Raw genomic sequence first — 25,921 nt, forward strand, 5'->3', positions numbered from 1 at the left:
CCGGACCACAGTCTTGGGGGCGTGCTTTAAAGGCACTACCTTTAATGTCCTCTACGAGCTGTTGTCACGTCCCATTTTCATCCATTCTAACAACGTGCCGGCCCAATCACAAAATATGTGCGGCTTTAATACGCGCACACATGTGAATGCAAGGCATACTTGATCCACAGCGATACAGTAACCTGTATCGCTGTGGCTCAAGTATGCCTTGCATTCACTTGTGCGTGCAGAAGCCGCATTTATTATGTGACTGGGTCAGCACTCGGATGAAAAAAGCGGACGTTACCATTTTCGGGAGGGGCAGTGAAATTGGGAGTCTCCCGAAAGGGTTGGCAAGTATGAGAATTAGCAGTGAATGCGGTGTTACCGCGCCACCGCCGCTGAATATAATCGGCGGGCCAGCTCTAGTGTTAATTTGATATCGCCTCAAGGGCCAAGTGAAATTACACGGCGGGCCAAATTTGGCCTGCGGGCCAGAGTTTGACACCCATGGTATATGATGTCAATATGAAGTAAGAATATTTGTGAAGGGAGAAGTCTGGGCCCCAAAACAAGTTGAATAGATTTGTTGTGTACTATTGTAGGTGTCATTGCAACACTTTCCCATACAGTAGTTCCACATCATCAACTTCGACACGACCACTGACCTTACATACACACGCACCATACACACACGTTGACAAATACAAACAGTGTCCCAGTTCCCTGGGCGCCAGACAGTCAGACAGCCGGAGTAAATATAGTCCAGTGGCTAAAGTTCGCCCCACACACAAAGAAAGCTCCCCTCTGCAGTGCAATGTGTCTTTGGCCTACTTTTTTAACCTCTCCTTCAGCAAATCCAAATTTTCACTTAAATTAAGATGACCCAGGATTGTCATTATACAATTAATATTTATTACCATACAGTTGGTGATTGTTATGTCCAACTTCCACTGAATCGTTGCTTGTTTTACCTCTTTAAAAATTTACCTTTTTAACTGTAAATCTAATACTCATATTGAAATATTTACAATTTGTATTGACCCTTGTCAGGTAACTTTATTTCGTTTTTGTACAAGGTTCCTAAACCGAAGATGACTCATTTTAAGTTATAGGGACTAAAAGTAACAAGAGTGAGTTTTTAAGCATATAATTAGCAAATACATTAAATATAACCACATGACAATAATGCTAATTGCATGTGAACATTAACTAAATATTTAAAAAATAAACATTAAAAGAATGATTTAGGTTAGAGGTCTACGTCAGGGTGTTCGGGACCCCCTAGGGGGACGGCAAAGGTACTGCAGGAGGGGCGTGAAATTTTGGGCATTTTTCCACAACTGTAGATATATTTAAGTGCTAATTTTTAGTGTTACAGGACTGAGTGACAACCCATGCAGGGACACTATTAAAGTGTGAATTTGAACGTTTTTTTGTATTTTATAAAGAAAATGTACTCTAAAGCAGGGCTATTCAACTACAAACGTTTGTACATAATGAAGAGGGCCACAGTTTCAAGAACCCAAGGGCTCGGGGAAATTTGGATGTTTCGTTAGAAAGTGCCTTCGCAGGTGATATTCCTTTGAGACTGTGTTTACTTAATTGCAAATTAAACACATCATCTTTCACATTGCAATGTCAATAAATTCATTATTCTGCCCTCGCTACACGTTTTCAGCGTGTGCAACTCGACAGATAGTTAACAGCATGCAGAAACAGACGTTGAGGATTGATGTTCATTATTTAGAATTTTTCTTCCTCATTTTTTTTTTCTTTACACTTCTTCCTTCATTTAGGTTTGTAAGACTGAACATATAAACATAGAATAAACATTACAAAAGTATAACATCCATTGTGTAATTTAGATCAGTGGTTCTCAACCTTTTTTCAGTGATGTACCCCCTGTGAATTTTTTAAAAATTCAAGTACCCCCTAATCAGAGCAAAGCATTTTTGGTTGAAAAAAAGAGATAAAGAAGTAAAATACAGCACTATGTCATCAGTTTCTGATTTATTAAATTGTATAATAGTGCAAAATATTGCTCATTTGTAGTGGTCTTTCTTGAACTATTTGGAAAAAAAGATAGGTTTTTATTTATATTTATAAAGGATTTTTGAATTGTTGCTATTTTTAAAATATTAAAAAAAAATCTCACGTACCCCTTAGCATACCTTCAAGTACCTTCAGGGGTACGGGTACCCCCATTTGAGAACCACTGATTTAGATAAAAAATGTCCATTGTGTATTTTACATAAATAAAATAGAATGTTTAGTGTTAATACATTCACACAATAAACTACAGATGTTTACGCAAATAGAAGTTAAACAATATCCACAGCAAACATTGCATACAGTGAAACTGGCTCAACCCAATTAAACCTAAGGTGTAGCGGTATCACCCTTTTCTCATCAAATTTAACGTGACATGTAGCTGAGATAGGCTCCAGCGCCCCTCGTGACCCCAAAAGGGAATAAGCGGTGGAAAATGGATGGATGGATGGATGTATAAAACGAGCTTTGATCGGCATAGAGTTACTCAGTCTAAAATCAACAGGACAACAAATACAAAAACATCACAAAGTTAGCAATTTCAATACAAAACAAACTAAATGTCTTTATGTGCATTATCTACTTACAAAGATCTGACCAAGTTTCATGATGAAGCTTACACGTATGGATTTTTACCGTGTAAATTGAGCATTGTTAGCTGTTTTTGAATGTTTTTTGGGGGGCGGGGGCTTTATAAGTGGAATTCTACTATGTTCAAGGTAGTTAAAGTTAATCTTTAAAAAAAAAATTTTTTAAATATGCAGTCAGATGAATGTGCAGGACACTTTGCTTAATAAAACTCAATATGTTACAGTTCATTTTAGCATGCATTTCTACATTGTATTTCCTGGGGACACAAATGACCCTGGTTGAATACAAAGGCCCTAAAACTGCTTCTAGTCCTGTTTTTGTCAGTGAATGCGCATCATGAGCCAGGGGAAGTGTCCGGTGCGCTGCATCCCGAAGGTGCTGATGAATAAGTTGAGGGCGGTGGTGATGAAGACCATGATGGTGGTTACATTGTTCAAATAGTCCATGCGCTTCTGAAGGGTGGGATTGTTCACGTCCCGGCGTCCTGTGACACACACATCAACACACACATGCAGAAAACAACGCACCTGTTTTATCAACATATTTATTCATCGTATACTCAGCTAAACCACAAACAATGCTTAAAAAAAACTTTTTTCACCATTTTACACATTTTAAGTCCAACATACACCATATGCACATTTCAGTGGTACGATAAGCTTGTTTAGTTGGTTAAAGCAAGGACATGTTAGCATGATCACTATTGTCTTAAAAATGAATGGAACACATACTTAAGGTAAACAACACACTTTGTTGGAGTGGACTCAAGTTTTTGTCATTTATTTTTGTGTCAGAAGTGGAGCCGAGCCAGCAGCCAGCGGAAGAAGCCTGTCCTCTTGGAACCGAAGAAGCTGATGAGGAAGTTTATCCCCGTGGTGACGAAGATGACACCTGTCGCTACGTTGTTCAGGTAGTCCAGTCGTCTCTGATTGGAGACCACGTTCAGGTCCCTGCGTGCTGCAACACGCACACACACACACACACGGACAGACACGGACAGACACACGCTACATTTCAAACATCTCAAACACACACCCATGCAGGATACATGCATACACTGATAGGAGGATGTTGACCTTTTGCTCGTTTGTTCCACTTCAATTTTAATACAGTGCTATGGCGCCCTTTAGTGGTATGCCATTTTACAAAGGCCTTTTTTGGAATCCACCCCATCCATTTTCTACCGCTTGTCCCTTACGGGGTCGCGGGGGGTGCTGGAGCCTATCCCAGCTTGTTGGCCATAATTCACAATCCTTATGAGAGACAAGTCTTTTTTTTTTTAATGCATTTGAACTTGTAAATAAACGCAAGCAAAAGGTTCAATCTATTTTGCCTAAAAAGGGCTCTAAAAACCTCCATCAAAATTTTATATACATGGTTGAAGTATATATGTAATGTAGTAACAGGCACATTCATAATAACATATAATATTTATGTATTATGATTATTTTAAGCATACGGTGGTGCATTAATTTCACAGGCGCATCACAATTTTGGCTATTTCTTTCAGCACCTAATCATCGCAGACTTTATGAGAGTCAACAACGACTAATTTGGGACAAATTATGATCCGGAATCTTAATTTTTTTTAGCCTGAATATACAAAGGATGAGCCATAAGTTTAATAAGCAGATCCAGTATCATGTAGCAGTATTGGTAAGTGCTAAACTGGAAATACAAACTATGAACATAATAAAACAATCACTTACTGTACAATGTCTGCTCTCACTGGGATGTTGACTGATGGGATGTTTATATTTCAGCACAAGATTCGTGTTTCCGTTTAGATCAGGGGTCCCCAAACTTTTGACTCGGGGGGCCGCATTGGGTTAAAACATTTTGGCCGGGGCAGAGTTGTGTATATATATATATATATATATATATACAGTATATATATGAATATATTAGTAAAGGTTTGTTTCAGGGAAACAATTGATTATATATATAAAACTGCGAAACAGGCTTGTAGGGATGACATAGTCTCTGTGTTTTTTCCTGACCTAACGAATATATATATATATATATATATATATATATATATATATATATATATATATATATATATATATATATCCATCCATCCATCCATCCATCCATTTTCTACCGCTTATTCCCTTTTGGGGTCGCGGGGGGCGCTGGAGCCTATCTCAGCTACAATCGGGCGGAAGGCGGGGTACACCCTGGACAAGTCGCCACCTCATCGCAGGGCCAACACAGATAGACAGACAACATTCACACTCACATTCACACACTAGGGCCAATTTAGTGTTGCCAATCAACCTATCCCCAGGTGCATGTCTTTGGAGGTGGGAGGAAGCCGGAGTACCCGGAGGGAACCCACGCAGTCACGGGGAGAACATGCAAACTCCACACAGAAAGATCCCGAGCCCGGGATTGAACCCAAGACTACTCAGGACCTTCGTATTGTGAGGCAGACGCACTAACCCCTCTGCCACCGTGAAGCCCTTATATATATATATATATATATATATATATATATATATATATATATATTCCTCGCGCACTAATTGACTAAAAAGAGCGCGCACTTGCCGATGATGTCACGTTATCGATGGGAAAATACAATTTTAAACAATATGATTTGCCTGAGCTGGGAGGAGACAGAGAGTAACAAGCGGTAGAAAATGGATTAAAAACGACAGATCTAAAAAAAAAAAAATTTAATTAAAAAAAAGAAAAAAGGTGGACGCAAACGAGCGTCTTTTGGAGTCTTTTTCGTGATGTCTTCAGGTCTGAATTGAATTTTAAAGTTGAACAATCTCTCTACTTATGGCCACAACCTTCTACTATACATGATTTATAATCCAGCACAAACATTTATGGATGTCATATATCACATACGACAACGTAATAGATGTCATATGTCACATACAACAACGTAAGACATGTTATATATCACGTACTACAATGTAATATGTCATATATCACGTACAACAACATAACTTTAAGGAATGGGACACTATAGGACACAAATATTAGCGGCGTTAGCATACTGTAGCTATTTGAGCTACATGTTAACATTACACTCACATTATTAAGTCATGCTGGGTTAGCATATTCACTGACAAAAAAACTAACTAACATCTCCCACATCTGTAACTAGAGATGTCTGATAATGGCTTTTTTGCCGATGTCCGATATTCCGATATTGTCCAACTCTTAATTACCGATTCCGATATCAACCGATACCGATATATACAGTCGTGGAATTAACACATTATTATGCCTAATTTTGTTGTGATGCCCCGCTGGATGCATTAAACAATGTAACAAGGTTTTCCAAAATAAATCAACTCAAGTTATGGACAAAAATGCCAACATGGCACTGCCATATTTATTATTGAAGTCACAAAGTGCATTATTAAAAAAAAAAAACATGCCTCAAAACAGCAGCTTGGAATTTGGGACATGCTCTCCCTGAGAGAGCATGAGAAGGTTGAGGTGGGCAGGGATAGGGGGTAGCGGGGGTGTATATTGTAGCTTTCCGGAAGAGTTAGTGCTGCAAGGGGTTCTGGGTATTTGTTCTGTTGTGTTTATGTTGTGTTACGGTGCGGATGTTCTCCCGAAATGTGTTTGTCATTCTTGTTTGGTGTGGGTTCACAATGTGGCGCACATTTGTAACAGTGTTAAAGTTGTTTATACGGCCACCCTCAGTGTGACCTGTATGGCTGTTGACCAAGTAGGATTGGCATTCACTTGTGTGTGTGAAAAGCCGTAGATATTATGTGACAGGGCCGGCACGCAAAGGCAGTGCCTTTAAGGTTCATTGGCGCTCTCTACTTCTCCCTATGTCCGTGTACCACTCCGTACAGTGGGCGGCGTTTTAAAAATTCATAAATTTTACTTTTTGAAACCGATACTGATAATTTCTGATATTACATTTTAAAGCATTTTTTCGGCCGATAATATCGGACTGCCGATATTATCCCTATCTGTAACTGACCCTATTTTAAGCCTCATTTCATTTTATTTCTACCGCAAATGATATTTGTCTCATTTGGTGCTAACAAACCGGCTGAACCTTACTCTAAAAGCAATTTCTCAAACGAGGGAACTACCTTTATTCACAGGATGAAACGCTGAAACATCCAGCGCAGTAAGCAGCTGCGTTGCGTGCCGTAAGCGGACTTGATGACGTTGACGACGAGGGTAACAAAGACGATGGCAGTGGTCAGATTGTTGAGGAAGTTTAAGAGTCGCTGGTATGAGGGCAGGAGGGTGAGCTCTACTCGAGCTGTGCACACACACACACACACACACACACACACACACACACACACACACACACACACACACACACACACACACACACACACACACACACGTATATATATATATATATATATATATCTATGGTTGGTCTATTGGCACGGTCCAAACATGCAAACAACATTTAGATGTCAGTACTGTTAGTGCGTTCCATTTATACGTTTATACTGCCAAGGTTAGAAATGCATCCGAGCAAAGAGGCCGGTGCGCTCCATCCCGAAGACAGGGATGAAGATGTTGGTAACGAAGATGAGGAAGATGACGACGGTGACGGTATTGTTGAGGCTGTCCAGGCGCTGGTGGTTGGCCTCTTGGTTGAGGTCTCGCCGTGCTGAGGCAACATGCACACCACAAAAATGCACAAAAAGAACCTCTAAACCGCATGAATATCACACGTGTTGGACATGTTAGTGTGTTAGTATGGTTAGCAGCATGGAGGATGCATCTTCATAAGATCAACTCACCTATGATGATGATAAGAATCCCTGCAACTATTTGGAGAGCCAGCGAGAAGGAGATGAGAGTCAGGACTGCAGCGTAGTACCTAAAGAAGTGACTACGTTAGCTGCACAGTAATGAGACGTATCTTTGTTGGATTCCACCTGTATCCTGCCCCTTGTTCGATGACAGTCTTCATGTGTGTGATGTTCGCCAGGAATAAGGCAATGTCCAGCATGCCCTCAGCTGCCGTTTTCTTGGTGGCGTACAGGTTCATGTTCAGGCCAGGGCTGGAAACACCCTAAAACAGACACCAAGGCATCTCCTTGGTAAATTTTTTTAGTCTATTAGTCCTGCACTTGGGATGAAGCAGTCTAGCACTGAGCAGGCTCCTCTGGCTACTGATAACGGTATGCAGAGGGTGACTGGCATCATCCAGGAGGCTCACTAGTTTTTCCCCAGTCCTCTTCTCTGCCACCGTCACCAGTGAGTCCAGTTTTATTCCGATCGTGGAACCGGCCCGCCTGATCAGTTTCTCCAGTCTGGAGCTGTCCTTCCGATCGGGGGCATCGTAGAGACAAATCTACTCCCAAGTGGGCCGGACTGGTAAAATCACGGCGCGATCATTTAAAAATAAAGACAACTTCAGATTGTTTTCTGTGTTTAAAAATAGAACAAGCACATTCTGAAATTGTACAAATCATGATGTTGTTGTTGTTTTTTTACAATTACATGTTGCGGTTAATAGTATACATATTTGTATTTGTCGTTATTTATATTTCCTGAATAAATTATGTGATAATCTTCATTAGTCAACTCATTGGTGTTCATTTTCAATCTATCAAGATAAAAAAATTATATCAAAATCAAATTACAGGAAGTTATTTATGATCATTTTCCTCGACTGATGTGTAACATCATGTGGTTTATTTTGTACATATGTAGCATCATCTACAAAGATACAAATAATTGCTATTGCGACATCCAGTGGACACATTTAGAACAGCTGTTTCTTTCATTCAAAAATTTCAGGTTAATTTTTATACTTGGCAAACTCATCCCGCGGGCCGGATAAAACCTGTTCGCGGGACTGATCCGGCCCTCGGGTCGCATGTTTGACACCCCTGGCATTGACTCTGCTTCACAGTTTTTGCGAAACATTACACACAATGCTTTACACACACCTTCCCATCTTGCACACAGGTAACGATTGTGATACACACATTTTCACACTTTGCACACACAAGTAGGATTGTGATACACACAACCCTAGTTGTGTGTCTCCAATCGAGGATTTTCTTTCTGCTTAATGGTGGAATGTGTATGATCTTCGACCCCATGACCGCTTATCCCTGCTTCAGGCTATGGAGCAGGCCTGCCACCTTATTGAGGCATCTTCTGTGCAGGGTTGGATACGGCACGCAAGGCGATTTTTCCAACGATGCCTTGCTCATGAGAATATTGCATGTGATGTGGATGAGACACTATGGCCTGATCCAGCTAGACGGGCAAGTGATGATTAGAATCAGTAACTGAGGCTTCTGAGTACGTTCTTTCATAGAGTTGCTGTTGCCTAAGTCTGCACATGTAGCCTATACCGTATGCCAGGGGTGTCAAAATCACGGCCCGAGGGCCGGATCAGGCCCGTGAACAGGTTTTATCCGGCCCGCGGGTTGAGTTTGCCAAGTATAAAAATTAACCTGAAATTTTTGAATGAAAGAAACAGCTGTTCTAAATGTGTCCACTGGATGTCGCAATAGCAATTATTTGTATCTTTGTAGATGATGCTACATATGTACAAAATAAAACACATGATGTTAGTACATCAGTCGAGGAAAATGATCAATCTACATACACAACATCCTGTAATTTGATTTTGATATACTTTTTTTTTTTTATCTTGATGGATTGAAAATGAACACCAATGAGTTGACTGTTGAACGTTATCACATAATTTATTTAGAAAATATAAATAACGACAAATTAAGATAGAATACTATTAGCCGCAACATGTAAGTGTAAAAAACCCAAAAACAACATGATTTGTACATTTTCAGAATGTGCTTGTTCTATTTTTAAACAAAGAAACCAATCTGAAGTTGTCTTTATTTTTAAGTTATCGTGCCGTGATTTTACCAGTGCGGCCCATTTGGGAGTAGATTTTTCTCCATGTGGCCCCCGATCTAAAATGAGTTTGACACCCCTGCTTTATGCTGTAATTTTTATTTATCTTCAGATTTATTTTCAAATATTTTCATATGTCTCAGATTTTAATTTGTACTACATATCATTGTTGACTATTGTGATATGTTACTTTACCTAACTGTGGTATTGTAAAAAGTAATATTTGCAGGTTGCAGCATCATTGTTGAGCAGTTCTTGAAAAGATTACAGGATATTTTTTACTTTCTCTTTAGGTCTGTATGTATAGGTCCACTTCAAATGACGATTGCTATGGATACAGTTACAGTAATCATTCATCAGATATGCTAAAAAACTGGAAAAAAAACTGAAGTTAGTAGAAAGTAACAGAATAAGTGATATAAAAGCTCCCAGTAGAGGGCAGCATTTATTAAGGGAAAGTTACCAGAGAGCCAAACGTGATGTGATATATAAGCAACCAAGAGGGAGCAGCGTTGACGATTGTACAGGCAACAGTAATATTTCATTTATTTATTTTAATAATACATGCAGTATAGTGTAGAAACACACGTTGCTTTTCCAAACGTGTCATTATTGCAAGACGCTAACGTAGAACTGCTCAGGGCTCCTCTGACGTCACATAACCCCGCCCCCACCTGAGGTCAACTAGGTGTCGGCCATAATACTATATCATGGAATTGTTTCTCCAAGCCACAAGTGAAAGTGGATTCATTAAAAATCTGATTCATCAGCAAAATAAGTACAATGTTAGAGAATAACATTATACAATGTACGATGTGTCATCACTTATAATAAAATATTGTTGTTTTTATAACACTTATCTGGTTGTATGCTTGTTTAGCTGGTCATATTTCTGTCCTAGGTTGCCTGCAATTAAGTGTCAATGTCAGAAAATAGTCCAGGAACAAAATGTGCTCACAGTTTGCCCAGAAAAGAAGCGTGTGCATGGAGGAGGAAAACATTAAATATGGTTACATAACACAGACGTAACAATGACTGTTTATGCTGTATTGAATTGCCCAACATTTGGCTTTAGAATGAAATATAATGTCCACAAATGGATGCATAAATAGAATGTTTAAGAAGACAGAAAAGTACCTCACATGTTAAACATCAGTCATGCGACGTCATGACCACACTGCCAATCCCAAATAAACACAACGCATGTACAATCATTATTCACAGCACTCTTTTAATTGACCCTTTTGTGTAATTTCTATAATGTTGTATTGCTGATTGGTTAACCAAGCATGCGCTGTAAAAAGAAACTAATGATTCGAAACCATAACAAGAAATGCTGCTATAGCAGCATTTCTATACCTTTATGAGCTTTGTTGCTTTCTTAGTTTAAAAAAAAAAGTAACCTGTCCTGTTTAACAGCGTAGTCATGCAGTACTAATAATGTATGTTTATTTATTGCCATAACAGATTGGTGTAGAACTACACCTTGTGTTGTGATAGTTTTAGTTGTAAAGCCACTGGACAGTAGACGCTTTAAGATGCAAAAGAATAACTGTTTAAAAAAAAAAAAAAAAAAACGAAAAAAGAAGTACGTTTTACTTACTTTTGTAAAAAAAAAAAAAAAAAAAAAAAGAAAAAAGAAAAGTTTTTGTATATATATATATATATATATATATATATATATATATATATATATATATATATATATATATATATATATATATATACAACCACTTTACTTTTGTAAAAAGTAAAAAATAAATATATATACACAGTATATATATATATATATATATATATATATATATATATATATATGTATGTATCTGTAATAAATACAATAAAAGTACTTTTTACCTACTTTTGTAAAAAGTAAAAAAAAATATAAAAAATGTTTATATATATATATATATATATATATATATATATATATACAAAAACTTTTTTTTAAACTTTTTTTTTTACTTTTTACAAAAGTAGGTAAAAAGTACTTTTATTTTATTTATTTTTTCCAAACAGTTATTATTTTGCATCTTAAAGCGTCTACTGTCCGTAGAATGCATTGTGTTGCATATATATATATATATATATATATATATATATATATATATATATATATATATATATATATATATATATATATATATATATACACACACACGTCAGGTCAGGAAAAAACACAGAGGCTATTTCATCCCTACAAGCCTGTTTTGCAGGTTTCCCTGCTCTTCAGAGAATTTTATAAAATTTAAAAAATGTATAAATGTATTCATACTACTAGCATTAAAAGTATAAACAAGCATGTGTATTTTTATTTTATATATATATATATATATATATATATATATATATATATATATATATATATATATAAATTTAAAAATGTATAAAATCCCCTGAAAAGCAGGAAAACCTGCGAAACAGGCTTGTAGGGATGAAATAGCCTCTGTGTTTTTTCCTAACCTGACGTACATTCCACTCTACCCCGGTATTGAGCAATGTATAACGGATAAACCACAGAAACCTCGACTATATATATATATGTATATATATATATATATATATATATATATATATATATATATATATATATATATATATATATATATGGATAGGTGATTGGCAACACTAAATTGGCCCTAGTGTGTGAATGTGAGTGTGAATGTTGTCTGTCTATCTGTGTTGGCCCTGCGATGAGGTGGCGACTTGTCAGGGTGTACACTGCCTTCCGCCCGATTGTAGCTGAAATAGGCTCCAGCGCCCCCCGCGACCCCAAAGGGAATAAGCGGTAGAAAATGGATGGATGGATGGATATATATATATATATATATATATATATATATATATATATATGCTTGTTTATACTTTTAATGCTAGTAGTATTTACTTGTTCAATTTTTTAACGGCACATGAAAGAAGGCACACAGGGTTCTTGTGCGTTTGCAACATGTCACACAACATCCCCAGTTTAACACTACAGCTGTGATGAGTAATATCTTTGACTTCCTTTTTTGCACCTAAATGCTGCTGACACATTTTCTTCTGAAGTGCTTTCAAGAACAGAAGTCCAATACAAGAGCAAACATTTCACTCTGTTCCTAATATCGTGGTTTAAAGTGCTATTTTTATCCCTCCTGGGTTACAGTACAGTTTGATCCCAAAATCCTGCAAATCTTCCAAGAATGAATCAAATAATTCCGAGAACTTGAAGCGTGTCAAATATCATAAACACATGCTTGCACAGTTAGCCTTTTTGCGTTTTTTTTTTTTAGTCTGCCAGACAGATAAAAGTCGGGAATGACAAGAGGCAGAGAGGATAAAAACCAAAGAGGTATGCATAGAATGTATATGTGCTGGCCTCTGAGGAGTCTTTAGCAACAGGACAGGCCGCCTAAACACACACGAGAACACTGGAATGTTCTTCAATGGCTCCATATAGGACACGTGTCTTCATTTACAAGGAAACGGCTCAATCTGATTTAGGATTTATTATTTTACCCTGCCAGGTACTGAGGGAATTCTTTTCATGACCCGGGTCTGTCGGGCAGGTGTGAGCAGAGGGTCAACACTACATCACAAATCAGCAGAATTTTTTTTTTTTTTTTAATTTACCTTAAAAGTTGTTTGGCATCAAAGCTTTAAAGTAAAGTAAAGTTCACAATTGAAAAATCAAGTTCAAGTTCATTTCTACTTAATTGTATTTAATTCCAATTTATTTAAAACATGTTAAAACTTCACAAGCACACAATTAGCTCAAGTGATCAACTGAACAAAAGGAGGAAGGAAGGTTGTCTGGTCCCACCTGTGTGCCATATTCAGCAGGAAAATAAATAAATAAATAAAAAGAAAGAAAGATTGAGTACAAGACAAGGTTCACACTGCAGGTCAATTACATCTGTGTTTGCCCATGTGCAGGCATGTGAAATGTCCGCAAAAAGGCAATCCGTGTTTTTTAACATTCATTTTGGCGCCAAAATATCACTTAATGAAATAGCCTTGAAAGTATGACATGGAAACGCAATGCATTGTGTTGCATCTTGTTGACGTCTGAATAGCACAACATAGTTGAATGCAAGCCTCTTTCCTGAAGTTTTGTTCTTTTCTTTATCAAGTTTATTTATCAAGTTTGACCTACTCAGTGGCCTAGTGGTTAGAGTGTCCGCCCTGAGATCGGTAGGTTGTGAGTTCAAACCCCGGCCGAGTCATACCAAAGACGATAAAAATAGGACCCATTACCTCCCTGTTTGGGGCGGTATAGCTCGGTTGGTAGAGTGGCCGTGCCAGCAACTTGAGGGTTGCAGGTTCAATCCCCGCTTCCGCCGTCCTAGTCACTGTCGTTGTGTCCTTGGGCAAGACACTTTACCCATCTGCTCCCGGTGCCACCCACACTGGTTTAAATGTAACTTAGATATTGGGTTTCAATATGTAAAGTGCTTTGAGTCACTAGAGAAAAGCGCTATATAAATATAATTCACTTCACTTCACTTCACACTCAGCATTAAGGGTTGGAATTGGGGGTTAAATCACCAAAAATGATTCCCGGGCGCGGCACTGTTGCCGCTCACTGCTCCCCTCACCTCCCAGGGGGTGAACAAGAGGATGGGTCAAATGCAGAGGACAAATTTCACCACACCTCGTGTGTGACAATCATTGGTACTTTAACTTCAACTTAACTAAAACATGACATCAATAACTGCCACATGGTTGTCATGATTGCTTGAGGGGCAAAAAAAGATTTGGTGAGATTTGTCTCATTTCCCATGTAGAAACAAAGCCATGGAACTCAATTACTGAGCTAATAGGAGGCGGCGAATGGCCTTGATTGCAACTGTGAGACGATAAAACATCACTTTTAACTCCATCACCCGGCACATGTTAGTGTGTTCACTGCATTTTCAGACTGGTAAGTTTGAATCAAAGCATTTTTTGTTCTGTTTTACACGTAGCATTTAGTAAGATGTTAGAACGCTAGCGCTAACAGACTAAATATAGCTAGCTGGCGAGCTATTTAAGTTTCAGCACCTTCCACATATGTTGAATTAAGGTTAAAAAATATTCTTTACCACTCATGTGCTTCTTTTTTAACCACTCCCTTGTTGCCTTGGCTATTTGTTTCAGGTCACTGCCGTAGTAAAAATGTATATTGTAACATCTTCAGTATAACATCTACAGTGTAACATCTTCTATTCAGTGTAACACATTCCGTGTAACATCTACTGTGTAACATATTACAAACCCCGTTTCCATATGAGTTGGGAAATTGTGTTAGATGTAAACATAAACGGAATACAATGATTTGCAAATCCTTTTCAACCCATATTCAATTGAATGCACTACAAAGACAAGATATTTGATGTTCAAACTCATAAACTTTATTTATTTTTTGCAAATAATAATTAACTTAGAATTTCATGGCTGCAACACGTGCCAAAGTAGTTGGGAAAGGGCATGTTCACCACTGTGTTACATGGCCTTTCCTTTTAACAACACTCAGTAAACATTTGGGAACTGAGGAGACACATTTTTTAAGCTTCTCAGGTGGAATTCTTTCCCATTCTTGCTTGATGTACAGCTTAAGTTGTTCAACAGTCCGGGGGTCTCCGTTGTGGTATTTTAGGCTTCATAATGCGCCACACATTTTCAATGGGAGACGGGTCTGGACTACAGGCAGGCCAGTCTAGTACCCGCACTCTTTTACTATGAAGCTACATTGATGTAACACGTGGCTTGGCATTGTCTTGCTGAAATAAGCAGGGGCGTCCATGGTAACGTTGCTTGGATGGCAACATATGTTGCTCCAAAACCTGTATGTACCTTTCAGCATTAATGGCGCCTTCACAGATGTGTAAGTTACCCATGTCTTGGGCACAAATACACCCCTATGCCATCACAGATGCTGGCTTTTCAACTTTGCGCCTATAACAATACGGATGGTTCTTTTCCTCTTTGGTCTGTAGGACACAACGTCCACAGTTTCCAAAAACAATTTCAAATGTGGACTCGTCAGACCATAGAACACTTTTCCACTTTGTATCAGTCCATCTTAGATGAGCTCAGGCCCAGCGAAGCCGACGGCGTTTCTGGGTGTTGTTGATAAACGGTTTTCGTCTTGCATAGGAGAGTTTTAACTTGCACTTACAGATGTAGCAACCAACTATAGTTACTGACAGTGGGTTTCTGAAGTGTTCCTGAGCCACAATTTCCCAACTTTTATGGAAACGGGGTTTGTATATTCAGTGTAACATCTTCCATGTAACATCTACAGTGTAACATCTTCTGTGTAACATATTCTATTCAGTTTAACATCTACAGTATAGCATCTTCTGTTTAACATCTTCCGTGTAACATCTACAGTGTAACATCTTCAATGTAACATCGTTAGTGTAAGATCTTTACTGTAACATGCAGGGTATTCACTGGGTTTTAAAAAAAGTCTTAAAAAGTCTTACATCCAACTATTTAGATTTAAGGCCTAAAAATGTCTGAAATTCTCCTAAAATCTAATAAAAGGTCCTTATAGCATAAACTTCAGTCTTGCTTTTGAATGTTTCGATTTTTGAGGACTCTATAACGCGACTACAAACTGGAACTAAAGTAGGCTACCTGTGCTGCCCAGCAGGGGCGCCGAAAAGGGGGGGTAAAGGAGACGGATTCTAGGGGCCCATGATGGAGGGGGGGCCAGAGAGGCCCCTAATGATGATGAAATTATAATACAGAAAAAATAATGACACTGTGTTGGGGGCCCTGTAAAGATTCTTTTCATGGGGCCCAAAATCCCTAGCGGCGCCCCTGCTGCCCAGTCAGAATGTATGGAGCACCAGCAGCTACTGTGCTGTGCGTGTGCAGCGGTGTGTTGTTACAGCTTTGCATAGCAGCGGAGGAAACTTAACGAAAGCCCACAGCGAAGTCAAATTGCTTGCATAAGATGGACAAGTGCCAGTTCAACGATGTGTTGCTCCAGATGGATGAAGACGTACAAAGTTGTTTTCATAGATATCACAGTTTGGGTTAAGACCGGGATGTGGAGCCATCAAGGAGGGAACATTTGTACAAATTGTGGTGAAAAATCGGGAATAAGTCTGTGTCAAAAGATGCTGAAACGCCACAAACATTTGCACAACTATACAAAGATCTCCCCCCCAAAGCAGGGTTATGTGGGTAAAGTGGCGCCCGTTGCAGAAGGAGATCAATATCAGATGTTTACTAGAGAAATCAAACTATTACATACAGTCAAGGCCACCTATATGTACGGGCTTACGTGGGCAGAAGCCCAGGGGCCCCACCCAATCAGGGGCCTCCGAGATTGACGGCGGAATGCAATGATTGGTGTTCATAGCTGCCAATCACAAATAGTGCATCTTTGTCTAGCTCTGTGGTTCTTAACCTGGGTTCGATCGAACCCTAGGGGTTCGGTGAGTCGGCCTCAGGGGTTCGGCGGAGGTCAAAACAAACCCGACTCATTGTGTAAATACAAACTTCTCCCTATCGGCGTATTACGGATACGGCAACAGCTGACTGGTTTGCAGGTGTGTAATTTGTTGTGAGTTTATGCACTGTGTTGGTTTTGTTCTTTGAACAAGGTGATGTTCATGCACGGTTCATTTTATGCACCAGTAAAAAAACATGGTAACACTTTAGTATGGGGAACATATTCACCATTAATTAGTTGCTTATTAACATGCAAATTAGTAACATATTGGCTCTTAACTAGTCATTATTAAGTACTTATTAATGCCTTATTCGGCATGGTCTTATTATAACCCTAACCCTCTAACCGTGGCCCTAACCCTCTAACCCTAAACCTAACCAAATAACTCTAAATTAAGTCTTTATTACTTGGAATATGTTCCCCTAGTGTTCAAATAACTCTAAATTAAGTCTTTGATACTTAGAATATGTTCCCCATACTAAAGTGTTACCAAAAACATATAACTTGGTCTTAAATTTTAAAAGATTTTTTTTTTTTTTTTTTTCACTAAAAAAGGATTCGGTGAATGCGCATATGAAACTGGTGGGGTTCGGTAAATTCCAACAAGGTTAAGAACCACTGGTCTAGCTATTCTGTTATCTCGCCGCATTGTTTTTTCCTACTGCTTCGAGCGGGGCTTGGACCCATATTGCCCGTGTGAAAGGCCATCGTACTACCATTGAGCTAAAATACGGGAGTCGGAAGTGGGGCCCTTAGGTTCAGTCGGCTCTGCATACAGTAAGCACACGCTAATTTCTCTCTGTAGTAGTGTTCTTACCAAAAAAACTATAAAAAAAACACAATTCTCTTATTATTTGTATTATTCATTCCAATAATTAGAGGTCAGATTCTCATGCCTAATGTTTTCTCCAAGTTTATACAGCAACTGACATTAAAAGATATAAAGGTTGTCTGTTTAGTACAGTTTACGGTGGGGTAAGGAAGGCAACGTAGATTTGCCAATGCCATCTTGTCATGCTTAAATAAAAACTAATCTTTGTGTATGAGCAATATGTTTTCAAAAAAGTCACAAAATCTGGTAAAATGTATTTATACATACCAGACACCAAACGAGCTGAGCAAATTTGAATGTTTTTCACATTTTTCACATCCAAATCCTGTTTGAGGCTTGCAAGCCCATAATCACATTGTGTCTTTTTAGACAAACGTTCTGTCTGCGCTCTTTGTTTTTCTCGTCTTTGTGCAGATATTTTTATCTGTTTGCTCAATTCTGAAGTATTGTTGATGGTTTTTGAATGCATTTTTGAAGTGATTTAGTGGTAGAATGGATTGCTACCAATAGCTGCATTGCTAGCCACCAAGAACAAGGAAGAAAAACAAAAGCGTTTGTCTTCTTGAAGCATGATTGTGAACAATAGGAAAAATTAAAAAAAAGTGTGGTTCCCCTTTAAATTATATTCATTATGGTCTTAAAAAGTCCTAAAAAGTTTTAAATTGTACTTGTTTAAACCTGAACATAACCCTGAACAGGTTATGTGTAACATCTTCCGTGTAACATCTTCTTTGTAACATCTTCTTTGTAACCTCTTCATTGCAACACCTTATGTGTAACTTCTTCTCTGTAACATTTTCAGTGTAACACCTTTAGTGTATCATCTTCCATATAACATCTTTAGTGTAACATCTTATTTGTAACATATTCACTGGAACATCTTCACTGTAACATCTTCATTGCAACACCTTATGTGTAACTTCTTCTCTGTAATATTTTCAGTGTAACACCTTCAGTGTAACATATTCCATGTAGCATAATTAGTGTAACATCTTCTTTGTAACATCTTCATTGCAACACCTTATGTGTAACTTCTTCTCTGTAACATTTTCAGTGTAACATCTTCCATGTAACATCTTTAGTGTAACATCTTCCATGTAACATCTGTAGTGTAACATCTTCTTTGTTACATCTTCAGTGTAACATCTTCATTGCAACACCTTATGTGTAACTTCTTCTCTGTAATATTTTCAGTGTAACACCTTCAGTGTAACATCTTCCATGTAACATAGTTAGTGTAACATCTTCCATGTAACACAATTCGTGTAACATCTTCTTTGTAACATCTTCATTGCAACACCTTATGTGTAACTTCTTCTCTGTAACATTTTCAGTGTAACATCTTCCATGTAACATATTTAGTGTAACATCTGTAGTGTAACATCTTCTTTGTTACATCTTCAGTGTAACATCTTCATTGCAACACCTTATGTGTAACTTCTTCTCTGTAATATTTTCAGTGTAACACCTTCAGTGTAACATCTTCCATGTAACATAATTAGTGTAACATCTTCCATGTAACATAATTCGTGTAACATCTTCTTTGTAATATCTTCATTGCAACACCTTATGTGTAACTTCTTCTCTGTAACATTTTCAGTGTAACATCTTCCATGTAACATCTGTAGTGACACATCTTCTTTGTTACATCTTCAGTGTAACATCTTCATTGCAACACCTTATGTGTAACTTCTTCTCTGTAACATTTTCAGTGTAACATCTTCCATGTAACATCTTCCATGTAACATCTTTAGTGTAACATCTGTAGTGTAACATCTTCTTTGTTACATCTTCAGTGTAACATCTTCATTGCAACACCTTATGTGTAACTTCTTCTCTGTAACACCTTCAGTGTAACATCTTCCATGTAACATCATTAGTGTAACATCTTCATTGCAACACCTTATGTGTAACTTCTTCTCTGTAACATTTTCAGTGTAACATCTTCCATGTAACATCTTTAGTGTAACATCTGTAGTGTAACATCTTCTTTGTTACATCTTCAGTGTAGCATCTTCATTGCAACAGCTTATGTGTAACTTCTTCTCTGTAACACCTTCAGTGTAACACCTTCAGTGTAACATCTTCCATGTAACATCATTAGTGTAACATCTTCAGTGTAACATCTTCATTGTGTAACTTCTTCTCTCTAACATTTTCAGTGTAACACGTTCAGTGTAACATCTTCCATGTAACATAATTAGTGTAACATCTTCCGTGTAACATCTTCTTTGTAACATCTTCATTGCAACACCTTATGTGTAACTTCTTCTCTGTAACATTTTCAGTGTAACATCTTCCATGTAACATCTTTAGTGTAACATCTTCCATGTAACATCTGTAGTGTAACATCTTCTTTGTTGAATCTTCAGTGTAACATCTTCATTGCAACACCTTATGTGTAACTTCTTCTCTGTAACACCTTCAGTGTAACACCTTCAGTGTAACATCTTCCATGTAACATTATTAGTGTAACATCTTCAATGTAACATCTTCAATGTAACATCTTCATTGTGTAACTTCTTCCATGTAACATTTTTAGTGTAACACTTTCTTTGTAACACCTTCAGTGTAACATCTTCCATGTAACATTTTTTGTGTAACATTTTTTTGTGTAACACCTTCTTTTAAACACCTTCAGTGTAGCATCTTCTATGTAACATCGCTAGTGTAACATCTTCTTTGTAACATCTTTAGTGTAACATCTTCAGTGTAACATCTTCATTGTGTAATTTCTTCTCTGTAACATTTTCAGTGTAACATCTTCCATGTAACATCTTTAGTGTAACATCTATAGCGTAGCACATTCTTCCGAGGCCAGGAGAGCTGGTTGGTACAGGACGTAATATTTATTTAATTCAGTCAGTGTTTATTTATTCATTTGTTAAAGCTTTCCTTGTATGGAGTTAACTTATCAAATCAGCCGGATGGTAACACAATGAGACAAAAACATTTCCATTGGGTGTCGTATTCATCATCATTAAATGTCAACAGATAAAAAAAAATTCAACATGTCAGCATATGTTCTCTTTACTCAGACGGGAACATGTAGCCGAAGAGAGGAAAAAAGACTTTCCTACTGAGTCAGGTGTGAGTGTTTATGCACTGAATTCTTCCTAGAAATCCACAGTCCTTGTAAAAAAAAAAAAAGCCACACATCCCTAAAAAGCAGCGATCCACAAACACAACCCCCCTTCTCACAGCCAAACTGTACACACACACACACACACACACACACACACACACACACACACACACACACACACACACACACACACACATACACACACGCACACACACACACACACACACATTTGTGCAAGAACGCTGAGCTCAATATGTGCAAGTTTTGAAGCTTTAAATTTCAACACCCACTCAAACATACATAAGACTACATGGGACGCCCCCCTTTACCTCACAGGAAGTGCTCCTCCCCTGCACTTCCATTGGTTGCTATGATAGCCAATAGAGAGAAATCTCCATCAAAGAGTGGAGCACTTTAACTTATTTTTTTTACTGTGTTCATTTTTTTTATCATCCTATTTCAATATTTCTATGGAACTACAACACCAAAACAGACTCGGCATACCCCGTTTTTTGGCACACAATGAAGCAGCAGAAGACATTTGCCCTTTAACCCCAGGGCCAACACATCCTAATTAGCAGAAAAAACAGGAGAACCCCCTTTAAGAGGGAATGTGCTTCCTGTGTTTAAAGGTGTAAAGGAGAACTATTTTATGTGCAAACTGAATGAACCCACATGTCCTTTTAAAGACACTGGACACAACAGCCACATGTGTAAAGCTGCTCTTTATTATCCCCTAACTGACATTTTGCTAAGACAACTATTCCGCTAATGAAGCAACCCCAAAATATCGGAGCAGTGTGTAGCGAGTGTATGGACAACCTCCTCATGGATTGGTCAACAGCCCTCACGTGACCACGGGGCGCCATGTTGCGTACCAGTTTGATGCCGCAGCAACAGACACTGCACTTTTTCAGGATACATTTCTTTTAATTTAAGAGTGTTTGCGTAGAGTTTACGTGTAAACGTGCCCTGTTGTGCGGCATGGGGCTGTTGTCCTTACAAAAATGCAGGAAAAAATGTTAAAGTACCAATGATTGTGACACACATGAGGTGTGGTGAAATTACTCTCTGCATTTGACCCATCACCCTTGATCACCCCCTGGGAGGGGAGGGGAACAGTGAGCAGCAGCGGTGGCCGCGTCCGGGAATAGTTTTTGGTGATTTAACCCCCAATTCCAGCCCTTGATGCTGAGTGTCAAGCAGGGAGGTAATGGGCCCCATTTTTATAGTCTTTGGTAAGTCACGACCTATCAATATCAGGGGCAATTGCATATGTTTCCCCGCAACCCAGAAAGCAGAAAAATTTGGGAAGTGAAGGTTCGCCGGGAAGGCTGGAGAGCCAATATTTTTTTTCTATAATTTTTTTATTCTTTTCTTGTTTATTATTATTATTATTATTATTATTATTATTATTTATCATTCTTTTATTTCTTATTTCTTTATTATTTCATTGTTATATTTTTTACTATTATTATTTCACACTTTGACTGATATCTAATTTTTGCAAGCATTTTAAACTGATCAATATGTTTTCAGATATGCATAGCGGTGTTACAAGCCCTACCTTGTCAAAATGTGGTGTTTTTAATTACATATATATGCAAATTAGAAATCAGTACAGAAAGAACACCAATGCAATTAGGTCATTGTGGTAGCTGGAGCCATAACAATTTTGAGGAATATTTTACTCTCAAAACGTATGTAATATGCATCCGGACCAGATATGTTCTAAAGATATGTTTTAGATAAATATGTTTCACAAAAAATCCATACACAGTTGTCACAATGTGTCGACTTTTTTTCTTATAAAATTGGGAACAAAATGATCATATTCTTTCTGTTTCTGTAATACTGCAATATTTTCTTGTAAAATTATGACTTTTTAATGCAAAATGGTGACATTTGTCATATAAAATTTCATCGCAATATTGCCAATTTTTTTGTTGTGTTCCTTGTAAAATAGTGAAATTTTTTGAGTAAAAAAAAAGAGTAAAATTCAGATTATTACTATAAGAATGCCAACATTTTTAAGTTTTCGTTTAAAATTATGACTTGTCGAGTAAAATTACGACTCCTTTCATAAAATTGTCAAAATGTTTAGCTTTTCTTGTAAAATTGCGACTGTTATCAAGTAACATTCCAACTTTTATCATAATATCACACAAACTTGCGTTGAGTAAAATTACGACTTTTATTACAATACTGCCAAAATTCCTCCAAGTTTTTCTTGTGAAACTGTGACCTTTTTTTTGTGAATTTCCAACTCATTTTTTACAACAAGCTTTTTTATATTTGCATAGTATGTATATATTATTAATGTTGTAAATGCAAATCTTTATATATCTAGAAAGGGTGGTCCTAAAGAGGTAGGCATTTTTCTCAGGTTTCAAGAAGGTAACAAATACAAGTGTGTGTGTGTGTGTGTGTGTGTGTGTGTGTGTGTGTGTGTGTGTGTGTGTGTGTGTGTGTGTGTGTGTGTGCACGAACACCTGGTTCTTCTCCACTGTTACAATCTGTACTGTATTGCGTAAGCGGAATACATCAGCCTTTGGCTACGATAGCATCATTGAGTGTGCATGTGCCACATGTGCAGGTGTGTGCCAACAAGTGGGCGGGGCGTATGAAATCATGAGTGCAGCACAGACTGTACATACACTGTCATGGCAACATTGGAAACAAACACATACAGTAATTGATGAAAGTACAGATAGGTAAATATGCACACTATTGCTAGCACACGGGTTTCTACACTGTCCAATCTACTGTACAGTAAGTACTGTATATGTACTTGTTCCTTATGTTGAACAAGTCTCTAAATAGCTCCATGTCAGAGGAAGTATACATGACCATGTATGTGCACAATGGCATTTTCCACTGAAAGACCTCACTGTCCCCAGTGGCATGATTTGTAGAGCTGTTAAAAAAAAAAATACTCGACATTGTTGAAGTTTTTATTGCAGTCAAGGCATGTTTGGAGAGCATACACGCCAATTTCAAACACGCCTTTGTGAGGCTGCACTTCCTGGAATACCTTCTGATAATTACCAGTGTGAAAATATAAATCCAACAGAGTAAAATTCACATAGAAATGGTGTAAAAAAAAAATGCTGTAATGTGAGGTGAAACATCACAGCATATCAAAGCAATCACCACAGACCACACCCACTCCTGGATGTCGGCGTTCTTGTCGAGGTGGAATGCTGGAAATTGAAGATGTCCAAACTGTAATTTGGAACGGTGTCGCTCAGCAGGTGTTGTCTGTCTGGGAGGTCAGAAGCCAAGAGAGGTCAGATGTCTGGGCTTTCCACGGAATTTTTTATGTGGCGAAACGGCGGCGTGTTGCGCGGGACGTGTCAGCGTGAGACACACCACGAGACGACGAGGTATTCCATTCAGGGAAACCACTGTAAGGGGATTTTTTTTTCTAACGGCCAACCTTTGACCTGTTGGCGATGAAACACACACTTTGTTCTTGCAGGCTTTCACTGTGATGCCTGCAAAAATAATAGTTTTACTCAAAAGGATTCATTATGTCAAAAAAGCGTATTTACTTAGTATTCATTATGAAGAAATGCGTAATTATTATTATTTTGTATTGTAATATTTTTTCATAAACACTAAATATTGTTGATACAATAAATTTGTATTTTGTATAAAAATTGAATGATTAATTATTATAGTATTATTTATTGTAATTGTATTATATTGTAAGGGTTAGTGTGTGTGCCTTACAATAAAAAGGTCATGTGTTCGATACCCGGGCTCAGAGTCTTTCTGTGTGGAGTTTGCATGTTCTCCCCGTGACTGCGTGGGTTCCCTCCGGGTACTCCGGCTTCCTCCCACCTCCAAAGACATGCACCTGGGGATAGGTTGATTGGCAACACTAAATGGGCTCTAGTGTGTGAATGTTCTCTATCTGTGTTAGCCCTGCGATGAGGGTGGACCCCGCCTTCCCCCCGAGTGCAGCTGGGATAGGCTCCAGCAACCCCCGCTACCCGAAAGGGACTAGCGGTGGGAAATGGATGGATGGATTATATTGTAAGATTTTTTTAAATAAAACTGAAATATTTTTGATAAAATACATATTTTTTATTGATAAAAATAAATTAATAATTATTATTGTATAATTGTATTTTATAATAGATAGATAGATAGATAGTATTTCCCTCAGGAAAATAAAAAAGCTAAATTAATATCATATTCTAATCTATTCATAACAACTCAATTATTTGTAAAGTAAATATAAACATTATTTTGTATTAGTAAAATTATTAATAATTATGCTGTATTATTTTTTTCATAAAAAATGTAATATTTTATAGAATGCATATTTATTTAGTAGTAATACAAATGTTACATTACAAGATTTTTTTCATGAAAACTACATTTTATAAAAAATAAAGGATTTTATAAATACATTTTTTATTTAATATTATATTTTGTTTCATTGTGCAATATCTTAATTTAGTGTTTTTCTAAATATAGTATACATTTATACTGGATGTTTTTCATAAAACATACTGCAAAAAGACCAGTCAAAGGTCACCGATGTGACATCGCCCTTTGTTGCAAACATAGTTGCAAAGTTATGAACAGAACAGATGTCATATCCTGACCAATTGAATATCCCTGGTTATGACTAAAAATATCAATGTTTGCATGGTATCTCGTGTTGCCATGTTATGCTGTCATGTATTAACATGCATCCCTAGTATATAGCCTAATTTGGCCTGTGTAGATGCACAAATACTGCATGTGTTTTAAAAGAACTGTAATTGAGGAGACATTTTGATCCCATGTAAAAGTTTCAGTATCCAAAGCAAACAAAGCGTAAAGATAATTTGCTACAATCGGGTGGAAGGCGGGGTACACCCTGGACAAGTCGCCACCTCATCGCAGGACCAACACAGATAGACAGACAACATTCACACTCACATTCACACACTAGGGCCAATTTAGTGTTGCCAATCAACCTATACCCAGGTGCATGTCTTTGGAGGAGGGAGGAAGCCGGATTACCCGGAGGGAACCCATGCAGTCACGGGGAGAACATGCAAACTCCACACAGAAAGATCCCGAGCACAGGATCGAACCCAGG

At 37.8% G+C, this 25,921-nt stretch overlaps 1 protein-coding gene across 5 annotated transcripts in view; it reads right to left on the reverse strand.

The window, feature by feature from the left end:
• Window positions 1-341: 341 nt before the first annotated feature.
• The window catches only part of LOC133606240 (ninjurin-2-like), a 33,983-nt gene continuing 8,403 nt past the window's right edge, over window positions 342-25,921 (reverse strand). The window contains exons 2-5 of one of the 5 annotated variants that reach the window (XR_012050472.1): window positions 7,515-7,651; window positions 7,377-7,456; window positions 3,354-3,579; window positions 2,985-3,106 (exon numbers count right to left, since the gene is read on the reverse strand). Coding sequence is in view for 4 of the 5 variants with exons in the window: in XM_061959947.2 (XP_061815931.2) it covers window positions 6,708-6,877; window positions 7,377-7,456; window positions 7,515-7,651 (387 nt within the window). In the remaining variant the exon portion in view is untranslated. The other 4 variants (XM_061959947.2, XM_061959949.2, XM_061959948.2 and 1 more) reach the window with 4 other exon arrangements.

This window comes from Nerophis lumbriciformis, linkage group LG05, assembly GCF_033978685.3.
Source record: "Nerophis lumbriciformis linkage group LG05, RoL_Nlum_v2.1, whole genome shotgun sequence".
NCBI classification, from domain to species: domain Eukaryota; kingdom Metazoa; phylum Chordata; class Actinopteri; order Syngnathiformes; family Syngnathidae; genus Nerophis; species Nerophis lumbriciformis.